At 39.8% G+C, this 23,012-nt stretch overlaps 1 protein-coding gene across 5 annotated transcripts in view; it reads right to left on the minus strand.

Annotated features, from left to right (window-relative positions):
* The window catches only part of LOC149154957 (AUGMIN subunit 3-like), a 690,355-nt gene that overhangs the window by 519,992 nt on the left and 147,351 nt on the right, over positions 1 to 23,012 (minus strand). For all 5 annotated transcript variants that reach the window (XM_089441741.1, XM_089441744.1, XM_089441743.1 and 2 more), the window contains 3 exons: positions 17,342 to 17,445; positions 17,026 to 17,110; positions 41 to 98 (listed from right to left, as the gene is read on the minus strand). In XM_089441741.1, the coding sequence (XP_089297867.1) occupies positions 41 to 98; positions 17,026 to 17,110; positions 17,342 to 17,445 (247 nt within the window). The remainder of the gene's footprint in view (positions 1 to 40; positions 99 to 17,025; positions 17,111 to 17,341; positions 17,446 to 23,012) is intronic.

Below are 23,012 nucleotides of genomic sequence, written 5' to 3' on the forward strand. Positions count from 1 at the left end.
TTTTTAATTGAATTCTGAGCAGATAGTATATAGAACTAACATGGATCGAAGCCGTTGCAGCTCCACAACCCGATGATGGTAAGATTTCTCTGAATCTCCTGAAAATACGATAATTCAAAAGCATCAGATCAAAATGATATCATTATATGATCCCAAGTGGAAACTTTATGAAATTAAACCAACAAACAAGGAATCCTCGTGTGCTATTACAGGCAAATAAAAAAATGAAAGTAGTGAACTAAGTTGCTATTACCAGAATGTTTATTGCCATTAGTCTCACTCAAGAAGCCATATCCCAGATATTAGCACCAAATGGGATTGTACGATTCCTTATTTTTTCACCCCAGCAATCACAACCAACATGTGGAGAGGCTAAGACTTAAGTAAGTGACAAGTGGCAATATACAATGTTAATTTTAGATAACAATGGTATGTTCTATGCTTGCAACAATTACTCCAATGTACTTGTATTAGCCCAATGTCAAATCCACTTTAATTTCCAATCGCAATCACATAAACCATTATTTCAGATTGATAGTAACTCTAGATAGAACATAAACAAATAATGCAGAAGACAAGTCAAGACAAGAGAACAACAATATTTCGCTCAAGCCAGGGAAAACCCAAGATGGGGAAAACCCTTAATCAATCCTTCTTATTATCAAATATCAAATGTTCAGCAGAGAGAGAATGTCCAATAGAGTACAATGATGAAAGTCAAAGTGAATGTGACTTGACATTTGCAAATTACCCAAACCAATGTAAATCTGATCAGCTTAATGAAGTTCTGCAATTCTGAAAAGTCAACAGCAGTCAGGTTGCCCTAACCAGTCAACAGTCAATGGTCAGCGCAGCAGTCAAACTTGCCTTCTTGAGCTCGGTCAACCTTAGTCAAACTCGGCCTTCCTTGGTGGTCAAACAGCAGTAAAAACAGTCAACAAATCAGCGGTCATACCCAGTCAAAACATGTAGTCAGCCTGTGGTCAAAACAGTCCTGCAACTTTGTGATCAATCCTGGTCAAACAGCTCCTCTTGCCTCAGTTTCTGTGCCATATAATGCAGCCTGCTTGGATAGACCTATCTCTGGTCCAAACGCAATCAAACAGTCCCTCTAAAGTCCAGAAGTCAATGCTTGTCAAAGTCTCCTCACACAGAAAGTCAGCGCAGGTCAAATCAGCTCCAAAACTCGCACGTGTGGAAGAAGAACAGGCTGCCTCAGATTTGTACGACCCAATCAATGAAGGAGAGAGAAGAATATGTTGTGTTTTTGATGTGCCAAATGAGGATGAGGGTCTCCTATATTTATATGTGATAATGGGGGTTCAATTTGTCTAATTGACCCCAAGCCGACCTTGACCAATTGTACTCTTGTGGGCTTGACTTCAAAAACATACTTCTTGTCTGATTTTAGTGCTTCCAAGGTCAATTTTGTTCCTCTCAAAAAGAGGAATATTGTCCAATAATTATCTAAGGCCAATGAGCTGCCCAAAGTGTAATTTCGCCCTAGTTTCACAATTTAACACTCCCTCCCAACTAGGGAGAATTCCACCTGCCAATATCCATCATCATCATGCCATCCTGATCATCATATACTATCTTTGCATCTTGTTTCCTCTCTGCTAAAGATTGATATAGATAATAAGAAAGATTGATCGAGAGTAATGTTGAAATTTGATGACTAAAATGTTTTCTGAAATCCCAACCCGGTTTTAATTTCACCTTATCACTTCCATTCAGTTAAATGCCCTTTCCCATAAACATACACTCAACATATAGAGTTCTGGAAATGAAATTTTCAGATTAAAACACATGGGACTGTCCACACATGCTGAAAATAAATATGGACATATACAGACCAGCAACACAGATAAAAATACACATATTTTTGGTCAACTTAAACCTTGAAAAAACCCCTTCAATCTTCTCCAGGGAAAACAGGTTAGAAATGTCTTCAAATTTATTTATCTTTCAAGTTCAGGAAAAATATATTTGCACACAAAACAAAACAGCAAAATACAACTTATCTCTTCAGCCCAAAACTCCTTGAAAATCATGCCCATTTTGCCTTGATTTCCATGCCCACTTGAAGCTGAAAATATGTACTGTACGGATACAGAATGCAGTGTATGGATTTCATATACACTGTACAGATTTATAAAAAAACAAAAAACAAAAAAAATCTCAAAAACTTCTCTCGAACAGCGTGCAGCTCACAACATTAAATGTTGTTCATACTATACCTTCTACTGTCTTCTATGCCTTGATTTTCATGCCCAGTTTTGCCCTGAAATCACTCCTTTAGCTTGCTGCAACAAATTTCTCATTCAAAACTTTTCTCTAGCTCTCAATCTCCTTTCTCCAATCTGCTCATGAAGAATGAATGTAGTCTCTCTTTTCTTTTCCCCCTTTTGTTTCCCTAAATGAGTTTTGGGCAACCCTAAGATCTAATGGCTCAGATTCATTTAGATCAAAAGATGAGAATAAATGTGCATTTAATTCTCACTTTGTTAATTTTAGGTATGTTCTATGCTTAAAGCAATGTATTTCAATTTTCATAGTTAGCTCAATATCTTTTCCAAATTAGCAATCACATTAGCATTAAAGTAAATTCAACATAGAACATAAACATAGACGGCAGAAGACAAGCCAAGACAAGAGGACACAAGATGTGACGCTAGCCAAGGACAAACCCCAATGTGGGGAAACCCTTGATCAATTCTTCTTATATGTTCCTCAATAGTTCAGCAGAGAGAGAGAGAGATAGTACATATACAACAGAAGTCAACACATTGACTTATAATAGCATACATCATCTTTAAGAAGATGATACATGAGCCAGTTGAAGACATGTTGCTTCAACTGATTCTCCAAGGTGACTCCATCACCTATCATTGTGTTGCACCTCGTCATCATGCTGCACCTCACTGTGTTGCATCATGTTGCACCTTCCGGCACTGCAACATCTTGTTGTACCTTATCATCTTGCTATGCTTACCAGTGCTGCATCATCCTGTACCTTACTATGCCCATCATGTTGCATCTCATTGTAGCATTTAATATCACTATACTATACTTGCAAGTACTACACACAACATGCTACACTTCACATTGCCATGATACCCATCATTGTGTTGTAGCATTTCACATCATGCAGCCCCTTATCACAATGTTGTCACTGCTCATATTGTTGCACCGTGATTGCATTTGCTGCACCATGTTGTTGTTGTTGTCTCGTTGTGCCATCATTGCACAATGCCATTGCTGTTGTCCCATTGCTCCATTGTTGTACCATGTCATAGCTTGTTGTCCCACTGTTAGTGACATTGCCATTCCATGTTTGTCATATTGTTGTCCCATTGTTAATTGGTGCTCCTATGATAGCTTGTTGTCCCATTTGTGTTTGCAGCACCGTGTTTGTTGCTATCCCAATGTAACCAACAACAATCCAACAATCATGCTCCAAAACATACCTTGAATGATTGCGGCCTAATCAAGGTCGATGGTTGCCTCCTCATGTTATTGTTCTGAGCATATGGGAACCCCTAACACTTCCACGTTGGCCTGTTTTGGAGTGGCTAGGCATGTGGCCTACCATAGACCTCTGCTGCACACTAACAGCCTTCCGAAATAGTCTTACCTTACCTGGGCCCTCTAGCAAAGCTTCACGACCCTCCTTCCAATAATTCGATCACCTAAAATGACCTTACGACAGCCCTTCAAACCCTCGCTGGAATGCTTCCTTAGTTGTGGCCTAGTCACAACAAGAGGGTCCCTTTACTCGGCCTGTTACAAGAGAGAACAGTCCTCAAAACATCCACTGCTCGGCCTCCTTAATCTCCTCCACATCACGTTGTCTAGAATCTCCTCGGCCTTCTTAATCAGATTGCGGCTAGGCTTTAGACAGCTAGGTTAGGGCTGGGCAGACCTGCGGTTAGGGCAGATTAGATCTGTGTATAAGGGCGGTGAGTAGGGCCTCCTCCATCGTGTTATTTCTCCATCCTAGGACTGCGGCTAGGCTCCTTTAGGCAGCGTATAGAAGTAGGGTCTCCTCCTTTGAATTGTTGCTAGATCATCCTCCTTAGGACTGCGTTAGGGCATCCTCCTTAGGACTGTGTTAGGGCTTGTAGAGACCAACGTATGGGGCAACGTGTAGCCTTCCTTGTTGACTGCATCTAGGGCTTCATACTAGGGCTCCTTACCTTCTGCGTTTTAGGGCTTCCTCTCTTAGATTTCTCTTCCACCAAAACCAAGAACAAGTGGAGAGAAATCAAGAGTGAAGTGAGTGTGAAATGACTCTCAAGTCATCTCCTTTTATACTAAAACATTGAGCACATGTGGGGTTTATTTGGTTCTTGGCCGGCCTTGACGAATTGTCTTATAACACAAATAAATTCATAACTCCATGCATACTTATCGGAACCGGATGATCTTTAGATCAATACTACCCCTCCCGATGAGAGGGATCTAAGAAAAATATCAGTTGCCATGAATAAGATAGCCCACATGGAGTTTGGCCCTAGTTGCCAACCTTGACGAATTGTCTTATAACACAAATAAATTCATAACTCCATGCATACTTATCGGAATCAGATGATCTTTAGATCAATCCTACCCCTCTCGATGAGAGGGATCCAAGAAAAATATCAGCTACCATAAATAAGATGGCCCACATGGAGTTTGGCCCTAGTTGCCAATTTTAACACTCCCTCTCAACTAGGGAAAACTCCATCCACTAATCCATCTACTAGATTATACTATCTCTGCCGTCAGTGCCGTGCACTACTCTACTCTGCTGAGCTCTGCTCTGTTGAACCATGAAGAAGAAGAATTGATCGAGAATGTCTCATACCATTCTCTACTGACCCGAAGTCAGTTCCATATGAAGAGAGTGTGTCATACCACTCTTACTGATCCCAAATTAGTTCCAAGAGAGTGAGTTATGTCACTCTTACTGACCCAAAGTCAGTTCCAATTGATCCCATATCAATATCAAAAGAGAGTGTCTCAAACCACTCATACTGATCCCAGATCAATGGAGGTCATCCTAGTATAAGGAGTACGATAGATATAACGATGTGTCCATCAATAGTATTACTATGGTCCCTAACCCCATTTCCCTACTTATTGGCCAAATGAGAGGTACTTCCCATGAGTCCCAGACTGCATGGGTAGGATTCCTCAACAAGAGAACCACTCCTCCTGTCCCTAAGTCGCCGCGGGGAAGGTTGAGCCATTCACCATGTACACAGCACACCATTAAGGGAGGGTGAGTCGCCCTATGGTCGCTTGTTGCTCCAAGAAGTACCCCAAGCCCCCTGTAGCTCCCAGAGCTCAATGCATGCATCATGCAGGAACCTCATAAGAGGGTCTCTCAACGACTCCAAGTTGTTCTAGAAAGTCACAAATTTGACCTCTCCTTGGGGCTTCGACAAAATGTCTACAACTTGTACATCAATCCCAATGCGATGGAGCCTTCTTGCTCATCGATGTACCATATCCCAGATAAGGTAGTATCTGATGTCTATATGCTTAAGCAATCATAGAATATGGGATTCCTCAATAATCGAATGCCCCTCTGGTTGTCATAGAAGATCACATTGGTATCCATCATGTGTCAAATAGCTCACTTAAGAGCTTCTGCAACCAGGCAGCTTCACACGAGGTCATACTCGTAGCTATGTATTCGGTCTCAGTGGTGCTCAAAGCAATTGTCTTCTGCTTCCTTCTCATCCAGGATATCGAGCAAAACCCAAAGAGAATCAGCACCCAAAAATGCTCTTGCGATCCTCCACACTGCCTGCCTAGTCAGCATTCGAATAGTCATGCAACTTCACAATTCCGGCAGTGTATCTCAATCCATGAGAGATCGCGCCCTGAAGATATCTCGGAAGATTCTTGGCACCAATCCAGTGAGGCTCAACCATATATGAGCCCATCATGCTATCTGCAAAACATATATCTGGACAGAAATTCACCAAGAACCTCAATGCGAATGAGTTTATGGAACTCAGAGCCATTTCCCAAATCTGGTCCGGCATCACTACCACATAACTTCTGAAAGTTAAGCTCCATCGAGTTAGTCACGGGCTTGCAGTTCACTATTCCAAATCCGGAATCCAACTCCCTCTTCTACAAATGAGAGGGTCTGCACTTGTTAGAAAGAGGTCGTCCTTACAAGGTGCCGATATGAGAGGTCTATCATCCACAACCTTCAAGCAATGGTTTGGATAGGCTTCACTCCTAGTGAATCTCAGCTTCATCAAACAGCTATCAATCCTCTCATACTACGCTCGGGGTGTTTTGCTTCAAGCCATAGAGGGATTTCTTCCACCTGCATACATGAGATTTCCAATCATGAATCTCAAACCCCTCGGGTTGTTCCAAATCTGTGGACTTGCTACATGAGGGGAATGGTCCCCTTGTAAGATTTTCCTTCGGTACATCTCAGACATGTACCTTCATGCTATTCTTGAATTTAGGCATCCCTGTCACCATCTGACTCACATTGGGTAAGGCCCCATAATAAGTAGAACTCCGATGCTATAGAAGAGATGTGTCAACTGACGTGGTCCCCAATGGACCATCCTGCAACTTGATACAAATTACCAACCCTTAACTCAAAAGCATCTTTGAAAATTCCATTTTCAAACATGTACCTTTCCATCGATGAATGCCACCCTAAAACCTTTGACTTCCATTGCCGAAATGGACAGCAGGTTCTTCTTGCGATCAGGTACATCAAAGAGATTATGTAAATGAATCAAGTTACCCTCATTTACTTTAGGGGTAACATTCCCTACACCCTTTCGGGGATAGGTGGCATTGACTCCAAGTATAAGCTCACGATTGTTTCCATCTCTACCAAGTTAGAGAGAGCACCCTTCTATTCGATGAAGTGCTTTGAAGCACTACAATCAATAACCCAGATTCCCAAAGAGTCTGAAGGAGAGGGCCAATACAAGATAACGCTTCTTTATCTTATCAGAAACAACATTTGATTCTTCAAACCTGGTGTTCCTTGTTTTCTTGAAGAATCAGTTATTTCCTTGATGACTTGCATTACCTGTTATTCCTCTGATCATTGAAGATGTCCATGGAATGATTGTTATCACCATCAAGTTATGTGTCCCTACCTCGGACACTCCTTCGCATAATAGGCGAACTTATTACACCCAAGGCATCAACCTTTCCTTCCACCATTAGATCCGGACTTCCCGTCGAAGTAATCTTTAGGTAGGCCATCAGAAGCTTCCGCTGCGCCATTCTGATAATATTCTCTGCTTTGATTTCACCCTTGTTGAATTTGAAGAGGGATGAGAAATCCATTGTTCCTGTCCTTTCCCAACTGTCTTCGGTGATTGCTCTTTCACTCTTGCTTGGGCTTTCTCTTCACCTCATCTTTGATACCATGTTAATTTTAGGTATGTTCTATGCTTAGAGCAATTTATTTCAATTTTCATAGTGTTGACATGGCGAACTTTCGCTATACCAACAAGGGGAACTAACCCGATTGCAAGCCCCAATTAGACCTGCTTTCGTTTGGAATGGCTAGTTCCAACGGGTTTTAAAGAACCCCATAAACTGTTAAATGGGTTGAAAGATTGCTTCTAAGAAGAAGGCTTCAAGTAAATCAACAAAATTAAAACAGCTAACCTATATGTATCAACTCCTATCTAAGTTATTTCTAACTACTCTAGTCTATGTCCTAACTATCCTAATCTATCCTGCAGGAGCATGACAAAGGAAGGTTAAACATCATATATGAATTCCAAGTCTAAATGAGTCAATTACTGGTTCATATAAGAACAAGGCTGCATTAATACTTAATTACAATCCAATCATTCGCACAGGAATACACATTCCATTTATGGAAGAGGAGCTTGCAATTGATGTCCAACAGAGTTTTGAGTTAGCAACCTTTCATTTTTTAGCCATGATATTGAATCATATTCAAATAACCAGGCATAACCACGAACTATAAGTCATCAATATGCACAAAACAAATATACATTTGCATTTATACCACCTACAACATTCTGATCAAAACACATGATAAGAGAGCAAAATCAATCTAAAACACAGGCTCTTTATTAAGCTAAACAGTCTCTTTTTATTCACAATAATCAAAGTTGTTCTTCCCAAAACCAAAAACCCCTTCTCTCCTATCTGGAGGTAGTATTTATGCCTCAGGCCCCCTGACCTTTCATCTTCCCCTGTTCTTTTCAATATACCGATCAGAATACACAGAGGTAGAGCCATCAGTGTCCCTGTTGACATGTAGAAGGAGTCTCCAGTCACTGGAATGCTTCATTTCCTGGGGAAATGAGTAGGTGTTGATTAGAAGAGGATGACTGTGTGTCATCTCTTCATGATGAGATCTAGGGCAGTTTCGCTTTTGGAATACGTAAGCAACACCTGGAAACCGACTAAGAATGCCAAAGGTCGGCTCTTTCAACAGAACACATCCGCATATAAGGGTTCTCCAGATCCGCTTATGCATCCGTTACTCCTTGCCTGCAAAAACAATAGACACCAATCATGCTTATAAAAATACAACAGAAATGCTTTAAAACATAAGTCTTGCCTCTATTGAACATCTATTACATCAAACGTGAAAGAATCGGCCCCTGATTTTTTAAATTTATTCATAGATTAAGTCTTGCAAGCAAAACTCGATTTATATTGAAAATCACCGCAAAACACAGAGCCGGATGGTATTTCAGAAGGGGTCATAAGTAGTAACCGGTATTGCGAGGATGGCCCCGATTCCATTCTTCAAACAACACGTGGTAGCTAGAGGAAAGAGGATACCACTTTTCGGGTGAGTATTCCTCGAGCAAATAGCTCGTTCGAAATCTGTGTGGACCGTTGGATCCACGAGGGGTAGATCAACGGTGGAGGATCTAAGTAGGCAAACCCGAAATATATGTAAATGGCACTTAATAGCCCTGGCCGGTCCGCAATATATGATTTCCCTTTGAAAAGCCCCAACTTTAATGTTTTTCGAAAACATAAGAATATATGGAAATTACGGCCAGGACTCGAAATGCTACACTCCAGTTCATAATATTTGGCGAGTCCAGTAAACAGTGGTGCGCCTGATATAAAAGCTTTGGATTAGGCCGATTGTGATATTGCGATGAGCTCCGGACCCGATATATATATATATATATATATATATATATATATATATATATATATATATATATATATCGCGGTTAATAAAACCATTGGGTCCGGCATATAATAGCACGCTATATATATAAGCCCTGGGCATGGCCGATAGCTATAAGCGATGGGGCTCCAAACCCGAAATACATGCATTTCGGTTAATGAAACTGTTGGGTCCGGAAGCCATGTGTTCGATGTGTTTTAATGTTGATTGTGGTAAGCAAAAAGGGGTGATTTATGCATATTTATGAAGGATTTCCTTTGTAAATGGTTATATAAAGGAGTAAGGTGCGATAGGAGGTTTTCCTTTGAGTTGAAAAGGTCCCGATAGAGGAAATGAATGGAAGGTTAAGAAGGGTGATGAGAGGACCGTGCAACAGGGGTTAGGTAAAAGGGGGGTCTTGACCATTAAGGATTGGAGACTTGGCTCGGTAATGAGTTGAACTCTCTGGGACTAAACAGATCATTCGGAGAAGTAGGAGACCAACTTTTAGGGGACCCATTCAAAATTGTTGCCAAGGCAAGTTTTGATAGGGTGGTGGTTGTGGCCACAACACATAGTTAGCTCAATATATTTTCCAGATTAGCAATCACATTAGCGTTAAAGTAAATTGCAGATAGAACATAAACATAGATCGTAGAAGACAAGCCAAGACAAGGGGACACAAGATGTGGCGCTAGCCAAGGACAAACCCCAATGTGGGGAAACCCTTGATCAATTCTTCTTATATGTTCTTCAATAGTTCAGCAAAGAGAGAGAGAGATAGTACATATACAACAGAAGTCAACACATTGACTTATAATAGCATAGATCATCTTTAAGAAGATGATACATGAGTTCGTTGAGCTCAGTTGAAGACATATTGCTTCAACTGATTCTCCAAGGTGACTCCATCACCTATCATTGTGTTGCACCTCGTCATCATGCTGCACCTCACCGTGTTGCATCGTGTTGCACCTTCCGGTACTGCAACATCTTGTTGCACCTTATCATCTTGCTACACTTACCAATGCTGCATCATCCTGTGCCCATCATGCTGCATCTCATTGTAGCATTTAATATCATTGTACTATACTTTCAAGTGTTGCACACAACATGCTACACTTCACATTGTCATGATACCCATCATTGTGTTGTAGCATTTCACATCATGTTGTCCCTTATCACAATGTTGTCACTGCTCATATTGTTGCACCATGATTGCATTTGCTACACCTTGTTGTTGTTGTTGTCCCATTGTGCCATCATTGCACAATGCCATTGTTGTTGTCCCATCGCTCCATTGTTGTACTATGTCATAGCTTGTTGTCCCACTGTTAGTGACATTGCCATTCCATGTTTGCCATATTGTTGTCCCATTGTTAATTGTTGCTCCTATGATTGCTTGTTGTCCCATTTGTGTTTGCAGCACCATGCTTGATATTGTCCCATTGTAACCTACAACAATCCAACAATCATGCCCCAAAACATACCTTAAACAACTGCGGCCTAGTCAACGTAGATGGTTGCCTTCTCATGCTATTGTTCTGAGCATATGGAAAACCCTAACACTTCCACGATGGCCTGTTTTGGAGTGGCTAGGCCTGTGGCCTACCACAAACCTCTGTTGCACACTAACAGCCTTCCGAAACAGTCTTACCTTACCTCGGGCCTCTAGCAAAGCTTCACGACCCTCCTTCCAATAATTCGATTACCTGAAATGACCTTAAGACAGCCCTTCAAACCCTCGTTGGAATGTTGCCTTAGTTGTGGCCTAGTCACAATAGGAGGGTCCCTTTACTCGGCCTGTTACAAGAGAGAACAGTCCTCGAAACATCCACTGCTCGGCCTCCTTAATCTCCTCCACATCACGTTGTCTAGAATCTCCTCGACCTTCTTAATCTGATTGCGGCTAGGGTTTAGACAGCTAGGTTAGGGCTGGGCAGACCTGTGGTTAGGGCAGATTAGATCTGCGTATAAAGGCGATGAGTAAGGCCTCCTCCATCGTGTTATTTCTCCATCCTAGCACTGCAGCTAGGCTCCTTTAGGCAACGTATAAAAGTAGGGTCTCCTCCTTTGAATTGCTGCTAGATCATCCTCCTTAGGACTACGTTAGGGCATCCTCCTTAGGGCTTGTAGAGACCAACATATGGGGCAACGTTTAGCCTTCCTTCTTGACTGCGTCTAGGGCTTCATACTAGGGCTCCTTACCTTCTGCGTTTTAGGGCTTCCTCTCTTAAATATCTCTTCCACTAAAACCCAGAACAAGTGGAGAGAAATCAAGAGTGAAGTGACTGTGAAATGACTCTTAAGTCATCTCCTTTTATACTAAAACTTTGAGCACATGTGGGGTTTATTTGGTTGTTGGCAGACCTTGACGAATTATCTTATAACACAAATAAATTCATAACTCCATGAATACTTATCAGAACCGGATGATATTTAGATCAATCCTACACCTCTCGATGAGAGGGATCCAAGAAAAATATTCGCTGCCATAAATAAGATGGCCCACATGGATTTTGGCCCTAGTTGCCAATTTTAACACAGTTTCTATTTTTTAACTCACCCATTAAATAAAGTACCCACATTGTACTTTATGTCTAAAGTCACTTTTCACTTTATAATTTAACATTGACTTTACCACTTATAAAGTCACTTTCACTTTATAAAGTCACACTTCGGAAAAGAATTATTTTGGACACTTTTCCCTAGGTAGAGACTAACCCCATGGGAAACCACTTGTCCAATGTACATTAAAAATCAACACTCCCTCTTACCGAGGAATGTGTTTCTCACCACACCCATGTTGTCCCTGAAATGGACATGCTTGCGTCTTGGCAAGGACTTCGTGAGAACATTAACCACCTGCTCATCTATCGATATATACTCTAGCTTCACTACCGCCTTCTAAACATAGTCCCTGATGAAATGATATCTGATGTCAATGTGTTTTGACCTATCATGAAACATTGGATTCTCTGTGAGTTTAATGCAACTCTGATTATCATAGTGAATAACCGTCATTCTCAACTCCTGATCAAATAGGCCATACAACAACTTGCGAAGCCAAATGGCCTCACAACTAGCATGGCTAGCAGCCATATACTCAGCGTTAGAAAAGCTCAAAGCAACTGACTTTTGCTTTCAACTGGACCACGACACCACTGCCAAACCCAATCTGAAGCAACAACCTGAAGTGTTTTTCTTGTCAGAAGCACACCCTGCCCAATTTGAATTTGTGTAACCTACCAACCTCACTCCATCTCCCCGCCTATAGTCCAGACCATAATCAACAGTCCCCTGCACATAGCGAAGAATGTGCTTTGCAACGCCCAGTGCACCCTCCTGGACTCAACCATGAACTGGCTAAGTGTGTTCACTGCAAATCATATATCTAGCCTAGTGTTGACCAGATACATCAAGGACCCAATACGCTGCCTATACAATGTGGGATCCACCAAACTAGAATCTGAAGCACGAAGCTTCTTCCAGTTGGTGATCATAGGTGTAGACATGGGTCTATAGTTTGCCATGTGAATTTGCTCAACGCATCCACAGCATATTGTCCCTGCCCCAGAAAGGTATGCCCCTCCTCCTGCCACACCTCAAGCCCCAAAAAGCAATGCATCAGCCCAATGTCCTTCATCTCGAACTCCATAGCAAGATCCTCCTTGCAACCCCTAATCAGTCTCTCTGCCCCAGTAATGAACAAGTCATCTTTTATGCTATTTAATACACTTTGCAAAACCTTAACCCTAGTTTACCATAAAAATAAAAAAATGTTAATTTTTAGAGACAACTGACACAATGACTAGTGACTTCAATCAATTGTGTATGTGGAGTCAAAAGGATGAGGTAAAAGGTGTAAGACCTTGGTTGGAGAGAGAGAGAGTAGAACCTTTGAATATAACCCAAGCGACTTTCACAAAAAGGAGACTTAATGTGAAGGAATGGTATTCTAAGTTTCCTTGATGTATACTTGGTAACAAATCTTGCATATGGATAATTTAGAGCCAATAAAGATACAACATATCATGAAGACTTCATAAAAACCTTAATTCTACATTATTAGCAAGATGGAAGAAAATTACTCACAAAAAATTAGCACCATTCACCAAAGCATAACTTCGTCAATCCAAAAAAAGTCTATCAATGCAATTCGCTTCCCAGTAATCCATTGTGTCCAAGAGAGAGGAAACTAGTGCACACACCTTAAGAGAGAAAAATGAGTGTGTGTGACAATGGTACAAGGCTACAGTAACTCCACTATATTTATATGAGGGAAACCAAGTCAAAATAGTCTTAATTTACACTAAAGCCCTAAAAAGTGTTTACAAGTACCAAAGATCACAAACCAACCCAGAGCAAAGCTATCTCAATGTAAAAACATAACAAAAAGCCTCCTTTCAACCCACATGTGTGAGTAAAAGGTCCTCTAAGCATGATATCATCGTCCAAAAATGAAAATCCTCCTCAAGAAAGGTGCCAAGGATGGGTCTAAGAGTGCTCCTCACTCCAAGCCATCCTTCAAACATCAAAGGTACATCTCCAAGTCAAAACTCCCTTCAACCACACATCATCATCAACAAGTCCCACGTCATCACTCTAGGCAATGCAATGGTGACATCCTAACCCTAGAGCAAGATGTCATCATCAAGAAGGAGAACCATCCCTCCAAAGGGATCATAAATCATCCTCATCATCAAGAGGGTCAAGGAACAAGGCAACGTCCATCAAGTAGGTGCAAGATCAACCTAGGGGCATCTTGGGCTTAACGGGGTACATCATCAATCTTGGCAATGTCGTAACTTCTTTATGCAGTGTTTCAGTTTCCAAAGAGGGAGAAAGTTACAAACATATCTGCTAGATCCATCCCAAAGGTCAACGTTCATCTCAAGGCGATCAATGTTGTGGCAACAGGGTATAGAAGTGTCATCACTCTAGGCTAGACATCCTCATCAAGGTATTGGAGAAGTCTCAGTGATCCCTCAAGGGATCAACAAGTGTAACTAGGAAGCAACATCTGAAACATACTCTAAAATCAATTGAGATCATCGTCATAGATAAAATAATCATAAAAGTATCACCCTGGACCATATTTATTGCAAAAGGCACAAAAGTACCTCACACAAGCATTGTCTTCAAATGTCTTTCTAGCGAATGATTTGTAAACAACTTACCACACTTAGATATGGGAGGGTTATCCAAAGGCCCTATTAGGTCCTTCCATCCCTAACAAGAGGAACATTTATTTCCATCAATCAATATGTCCATATCAAAAGTGGTCATGGAATGGGACAACTTCATAGAATATCATCATGACCTTGGTACCAATTTATGGAGTTTCAACATCTTGAATGAATAATATGAAGAGGGAGCAATCATGAGGCCAGAGTTACCCCTTTCCTCAACCTATTTTTACCACCCCTCTAATGCACCTTTTACTTTAATGTTTTTATTTTGTTTGCATAGCATATCTTGGGTTACAAGCCTCAATCGAGGTTGGCACATCCAAAGTTCCTTTTATTTAGATATATCATGATATGCCACGAACTGGGTGAGGGCTAATGAGGGAATAGAGCTCACGCTAGGCTTTTGTTCACACACTACAATATTATGCCAACCACCTTTTTCCTTTTATCATTTTCTTATAGTGTGGTATATAGGCTTTTAGTTTTCTTTCAGCTACAACAACCTCTTAAGGAAATGGTTTTTGGGCCCTCGCTCAAAGAAGAGGAAAAATGGGAGCCAATACTAGTGATAGTAACATTCAACCCAAAGAATGGAGACGGATAATAAGGGGTAAGTGGAAAATGGCAGTATGGATTATCATGGACACACTTTGTCAATCAATTCCTCCTATTTGTTCTTGTCCTAAATAGTGGAAAGAAAGGCCTCAAGGAAGGTCACACCAGAGTAGGAGCAAGGGATAACCATCAAGGTGAAGTGTGGGAACAAGAATACAATCAAGAGTAGTCAATCATCCAACTCAACTAGTGATCTATACTAGAATACCCTTATCATTAAATGAAAGCACACGATTACAAAAATGGCTAAAGTACCTTATGATAGATGACACACCTTCCTTCAAGAAGTAAGCTAAATGTCAAAAGCACTAATCAAAGCATGGTTGGAAGGCTTTGAGAGATAGTTATCTATAGATCATCATAGGGTTGCTCACTAGCAAGCTAAACAAGACAAAGATTTTCTATTGGGGTCGCCCACTTGGGTGGGTAACAGGCCCAATTTTAGTGGCAAGTCCCAATTTCGAAAATTGGGGTCTAAAACCTTGTGGAGTCATTTTGAGGCATCAAACGATGTTTTGTGGGGTTGCAAGGTCTAGAACTTGTGCACACACCCTCAACATTGATCAACATTTTGAGACCTTTCGCTCTATCCAAAGATCACCACAATCGGAGCTCATGTGTGGAAGTTATGCCTCCTGCAAGTTAACGTACCTAGTGGACCGCCATGGTACGAGTGGATGCCACATCAGCCCCCATTACTCACACATGTGGGGCTAGCCATGTGAGGACTTTCAAGAAGATTCTAGAAGGTCCAAAGCCTTATCACACTAAGGGCTAAGGAAGTCAAGCCCCTAACCCTAGATGCCTATCGAGCTATGTTAAATACTGAGCCGCTTAGATAAGGGGTTCCATTCTTTTCCAGTGTACCTTTTCCATAATTGAGCAAAACATTTGGGTGCGGTATTTTCAGAGCATAACAAAGGAGGATTTTGTGGCAGTTATTCAAGCCAGTGTCAAAGGTAGGTCCATAAGAGTGCTGATTCCCTTCTATGTGCATTTTTATAACTGAAGCAAAGAATGAAGAGGATAGGGCTCACCTTCTACCTGGATTTTCGACCATATTGGGTTTCCCAGGGAGAATCTTGCCTTCATTTCTGTGGATGGTGTTTTTATGCACCTATTCCTTCCATTTCCTTGTTTCAGTTGTTTTATAAATTCAGCCAAACCTAGTAATTAATTAATCTGCAATCTAAGGAAATAAATATGCATAATCTAAGATTTTGGAATATTATAAAATCTGTTGCCATGAACTCTTCCAGTAGAATATCCACAGCAGTTTACAGATCAGGTTTTCTAGAGGGTAATAGTTGGAGGTATTCAAATAATTACTCAAATCATTCAACGAGAAATTTATGTGGAGACAAGACTCTGTGTGGCCTGCTGAACCAAGTCTCTATGAGGTAGCACAAGGCAGAAAAATTCACAGTTTATAACAACACTGCAACAACTTTGTTCGAAGCCAATATAATCAATGTGGTGGAAAAACGTGTCAGTGCTGATCATCATGGAATTCTACAATCTTTCATCAATATTTCTATAATATTTCAAAGATAGTTCTCACATCCAAATGAATTGAATGTTGTTACAACTAGACAATATCTTCCAAACCAACAACAATTCAATCAACTTGAAAGTAGAAACAAGATTATGGCAACAATATTCAATGTATTTGGACAAATTATTTTTTTTCGCTTAAAACTCTCGTGAACGGTCCTCGTTATACTGTTAAAATTAATAGGTTACGGGTTCAATGCGATAATTGCCAGAGCTTCCTCTATATCAGATTCTTGAGAGAGAATAAATGTGTTTGTCAAGAATGTGGATATTATCAGCAAATGAATAGTTCAGATAAATAGAAATTCCAATTGATCATGACATGTGGATTCCTATGGATGAATACATGTACACTCTAGATTTTCTTCAATTTCATTCTGAGAATGAACCTTCTCATTCCGACCATCTTTGTTAATAAATCAACAAAAAGATCTACTGAATTGGAAAAAAGAAAATCTCTGGGCCATCACTCAAGTTTACAGAAATGATATGATGAAACAAAAGAAATACCTCGAATGAAGCAATTTGTAACATCATCAAGGCTCACCCACGAACACTTTGATTTACCCTCCTCTGCAACAAGGCGGGATGGCCCCTAGTATCCCAGGCCAGTGTTAAAATACAGATAAAGATTTTGAGAATATTCATCAAGGGGGGTATGTAAAAGAAGGTGCATGCAATAAATTCTAACACAAATCAGGATATGAAGGACAGTAATGTGAAAATTAAGTTATTTAGAATGAAAACAACAATCTCCTCAAAGAGAACTCTGGTTCATTATCAGAAAAAAGAAATAAAGCATAAGAAATCCAAAAGAAAGACCTACCACATCAAACTGCTTCACAAACCATTGGTTTAGTTCCTTAGTGCATGCCAAATCTTGCATTGTATAAGGATGAAAATCAGCATATGATAGGTAAATGCCATCCTCTGCACAGAGACAAATATAAATCTTTAGAACTTTTAGGAATTCATAAGGACCAAAATATGATTGCCACGATCAATTTGCTGCAAATTAAACTGGAGACAGAATTAGTTTCCATTTGGACAGGAATTACAATGCCATTAGATCAGAAGAAATATAGCCTGAAGCAATCAAATCCATAGATATATACAAGAATAACTCCTTAGCTAGGATAAAGTTCCACCATATAATTCCCACCAAATGATCTTTTAAATTAAAAACTCCATGGTTAAATGGCAACTAAAACGGGGTAGATAAATGACAAATATACATTTTGACTAGCACCCTGATAAGCTCATAAGAAAGGAAACAATTCATTAGATCAGAAGAAATATAGCCTGAAGCAATCAAATCCATAGATATATACAAGAATAACTCCTTAGATAGGATAAAGTTCCACCGTATTATTCCCACCAAATGGTTTTTTAAATTAAAAACTCCATGGTTAGATGGCAACTAAAACAGGGTAGATAAATGACAAATATACATTTTGACTGGCACTCCAGGGCCTGATAAGTTCATGTGAAAGGAAATAATTCATTTTGTCTCCAAATCTATTTATCTCTCCCCCATAAAAATGCAACAAAAGTTTACCAACACCTTTATAAAGAAAGCTAACCAGAAGACTATTAAAGGGATCTGTCTGCTAAATCCAAAGCATATGCATTAGAGTTTGCTTCATCCTCAACTGATATGTCCAACCAGAAAATTATATCTTGAGGAACGTAGATCTTCTATTAGTCAGCCAGTCAGGCAAGCATTTCATATGGAGCTCAGAGCGGTCAGAACAAATGATAAATGCCACCCACAACATAATGCAAACTACAAGGATGAACAACAGGTGGTGCTCAGTCCCTTGTGATATATCATATGACAATAAATCATTCTCAAAACACCAGCTTTGACCAAATTCAAAATACAAGCATATATAGGGGATTTTCTCTTACCATTTCAGCAGCTTGAAGTTCGTGATTTTATTCGGATTTGGAACATGTCGACTCACCTCATTTTTTGCAACTTGCTTTTTTTCCCTATTAATCAAACTGTTTATAGGAATATTCTAGTTGGTGAAAAGCTAGTTCCTACTATATTTCATAGGGTATTTCAAGCTGTGCACTCATGTTGATTGATTGATTGGGCTTGAAAGCTGGAGCTTCACATTCAGTGCAGAGTAGGCCGAACATAGTCAGTCAATTCCAGCAGATATAGCTTCAATTGAACTGCTATCATGGTATGTGATATTGAACACTGTCCAATTAACTTTCTATATTTGCTCTTCCCACTTTCCTGAGAATGGGATCTATCATCATGCTTGTTGGCAGAGGGAAAAAAATGCAAACTCCTCAAAGAAATTATCACCACTATATGGATCAGGACTTCCAAAGGATTGTAATCTAGCTATCCATGCCTTTATTATGTCGACTGGTAGCATAGAATGTGCATTAACTTGCTAGCATAAGCTTCCAATGACAATAAATGAAATAAGCTCAGATGCATTAATACAGATAGGACATACGACACAGACAAGGCCAATATTCAAAACGAAGTTTTCTGTATGACACAGCTGGGAAATGGCATAAATATGAAAAGATTGCACACACACACACAGTGAAACATAAAAATTTCAAATAGCATTCAACCATTTAGATTTGATACATCTGAATACAGCTTATGTAAAAAAACACAGTACCTAAGGCTTACCAGCCACTATTGTGGCTGGCAGTTGAGCCTCCCTCCATCCAGAATCCAGATACTCGGGAAGAACAAGGATCCCGCAAGATTTTCCAAGGGTTAGCTCAATCAGTTGGTGCCATTGTTGTCAGTACATTATCAGTAATCCAGCAACCTGTCTAAGTCCCTAGTTCAATTCCCACACAATCAGGTGTGCTAAGTCTACACCGTCTGCTTTACTCTAGGTACCATCCTCTGAATGAGGGGAAGTGCCCAGGAGTTTCCCGGGGATTTAAGCAGCACAATGACAATTTCCAAATTAGATTCCGATAGCAATCACATTTACCATAAATCACATTGATAGTAACTGTAGATAGAACACAGTAAAATGCAGAAGACAAGCCAAGACAAGAGTACACCATATTTGGCGGATGCCAGGGAAAAACCCCAATGTGGGGAAAACCCTTTGATCAATTCTTCTTATTATTATATTAAATGTTCAGCACAGAGAGAGAGTACAAAAGTCAAAATTGACTTGCCAAACCAAAGTTAAAACAGCCCTGTCAAATCTGCAGTCAAACTCAGCCCTAACCAGAAAGTCAAAAATGGTCAACGCAGCAGTCAAACAGTCCACTTGAAGCTCGGTCAAACACAGTCAAATTCAGCCTTCCCTGCTGGTCAAAGTCAGCCCAAAACAATCCTTCAGAGTCCAGTCAAATTCAGTCAAAGGAAAGAGAAAGTCTGCTGTAATTTTCTGCAGTCAAAGTTTCAGCAATGCTGGTCAAAGTGCCCAGATTTTCTCAATTCCTGTGCCCAGCAATGTGGCCTAGAGAAACAAAAACAATCCAAAATCACAGTCAAAACTGGTCAAAGAGTCCTTGAGAGAGAGAAAATGCCCAATAGTTGTACGAACCAATGAGAGATGGAGAGAGAAGAATGTGTGAGAGATGATGATGCCAAATGAGGCGAGAGGTCACTTGTATTTATACAAGCCGTTGAGGGTGAAGTGACACATCCATTGGGCTTCATGACCCTACATGATGATGCTGCCGACCTGAACAATTTGCACATATATTGTCATAAATTCAAAAAGACACTTCTGCTTGTCCAAATTAGATGATCTTTATATCAATTTTGGTACTCTCGAAAAGAGGAATTTAATGCAATCATCATCTCCATCAAATGAGTTGTCCCAAGGTGCAATTTGGCCCTAGTTGCTAATTTTAACACAAGCTAATATATATATATATATTTGCATAAAAAATACTCACATTACATCATGTCTCTCTGTGTATGTGTGTGTCTATAAAAATAAAAATATAAAAACCAATATTGATGGGCTAGCTCAGGTGATTGAGTGATTTAAGCTTCATGCAGAAGGTCTAAGGGTCAATTCCCTCAGTTGGCCTTCTATGTTGCAAGTAACACTCGACGCTTCTGCCTATGTATCGAATGTTGTTATAGGCATCCTTTTGGCATTGGAAGATAAAGAATGCTGAATTCTATCTCTGATTCATCTAGCTTTATCGTTCATGCTTCCTAGTTGATTCCACCAAATAAATTAATGAATGATGAAAACAAGAATATGGCAAATATTTGGGTGCCCAATAACAAAAGAACCCAACTATCAAGCCATCCTTCTATTATAGGATCTTTACCATCATAAGTTTACCAGCTACTAAGCCATCCTTCTATTATAGGATCTTTACCATTATAAGTTTACCAGCTACAAAATAATACATAAGGATCAACAATCCACAAAGACCATGTTGCCGCAAATCTAGCAGGCTTTGTAGAGGGGTACCCTTAAAGGCAAGCACTAGACCATGTGGCCCACTGTCACCGCAGCGACTAACCCATGCTCTTTATGGATTTTCACCAATGGCAGGTGTTGTCACTCAAATTGTACACGAGATTGCGACAACGCTCAAGGCACGGGTTGTCACTCTGATCTCGACAATGAGGTAGACCCTAAGAATGAGATGATGAGTTCGGGAGACACAATTGAATGGCCTAGCAACTTGGTTAAGGATAATTTGGCAAGTTTAATTATTTAACACAACTTGATTAGATTTATTGAAATTATCAATTGGAGACCAATGCCTTAGGAGTCAAATTTGAAATTACTTGCACAATGTGATTTAAGATACCAAGTTAAAGGATGAACAGTTGTTGCTAGGATGAGAAACTATCCTATATGAGATGCAACACCTACAAACAAAGTGAGATGCAAGCTCTTGGTTAATTTTAATTAGGATGCCTACTCTAGATGATAACCCTCAATTTAGTCGTCTTGAAGCAAGTCTCACAAGAAGGTTGTAGAAAGATGCCCACAAGAGGAGGCTATGGCCTCACACTTCCTTTACTTTTGGTTCCGGTGAACAAATGGTCATTGAATTCTCCCTTTTTGGTGGATAACCACCGGCACTCCCGGACCACCCAGATCCACAAATGAATAGAAAGTTGGATCTGTATTGACCCAAGTGCCTCCATTCCTACAAGGGATGTACACAAGAGAATTGCAAGGTAACTTGTTATAACCTTAGTGCAAGGATCAAGCATCGCGAGGCAAGAGAAAGGGGGGTCCTATCTTTCTATCAACCAAGCTTATGCTTGGAGGCACGTTTTATAGATGCAATTCTAATTCTAGAATGATATGCAACATATGAGTGATAGCTTTAAGTGAGATTGTTAGATGGCTTTTAAGTACTTAAAGTTAAATTACTTAAGATCCAATGAAGTCGATAGCATAAAAGAAGTACTTGAAGAGCAATTGCAAGAACAAATCTCACTAAAGCAAATGTGCCAATGGACCACTTGATTTGCTAATTAAAGTGCATCAAAACTAATTTATTCAATGAAACAGTGAGAAAAGCAACTTCCAATAGATTATCCAATTTCAATGACTTAACAATACCAGTGCTCTAAAATAATGACAATGAAAAGCAAGAAGCACTGATTCAATGTGAAAATTAGAAACCAAGTGAGACAATGAGAAATGCTCGAAAGATGCATAAAGTGATTTTATCAATTAGCAATCTAAATGTTCTTTAAAAGATCACAATAAGAAGCAAGAACAATATTGTATCACTTTAGCAATTTACCACAATGCACTATTTCGAGAAAATACTAATATCAAGAGCACTTTAGAGTATTAACAATTATTCAAGCTTCACAACAAGATATGCAATTGGATTCTTCTTTAGAAAATAATAATTGAGCACAATTTCTTTAATATTGCTCAGATACTAGAGAGCACTTAGATGCAATCTTGAGATGCAAATGGAAACAAGAACAAAACTATGCTAATGATGAAATGCACTGAGAGATCTTGTACCCACTAGATCGACACTATGCAAATGATCCAACATAAGAGAAACAAGGCCACTAAGGCTAGAAATAAATTATTATGATTTAGAGCCACTTTAGGTGACCTTTTAGAACTGTCGAATACTTATATTAGACTTCAAATGCAAAGATATCAGATTTCCAAAACTGCTAGAAACTTATCAACCTAAGAGCACAAGAATTGGCTTATCACTTGAGATTGTTATGCAATGATTATAGAATTATATGTGTATCTTTTTAAGGCTTTCAAGAGTGCATGGATCAGTTTTATAACACTGTCAACAACATACTTCAGATCTCATTCATAGAACAGTGAGGAAGAAACTGGGTTAGAGAGCAAAACCTTAGGCCTTATGGCCTTACTTGATGACTAGTTGACCTCCTAAGTGAGATGAAACTCATTAAATGACTAGATCAACCTTCAAAACAAGGATTTAGCTCACACAAATATTGATCAATGGCAAAAATGATATGTAGCTTACTTCAAACCCTTTCCAAACACTTGAGCCGACCT

This window comes from Pinus tabuliformis, chromosome 9, assembly GCF_031772625.1.
Source record: "Pinus tabuliformis cultivar Carrire ecotype Pingquan chromosome 9, CPIR1, whole genome shotgun sequence".
NCBI classification, from domain to species: domain Eukaryota; kingdom Viridiplantae; phylum Streptophyta; class Pinopsida; order Pinales; family Pinaceae; genus Pinus; species Pinus tabuliformis.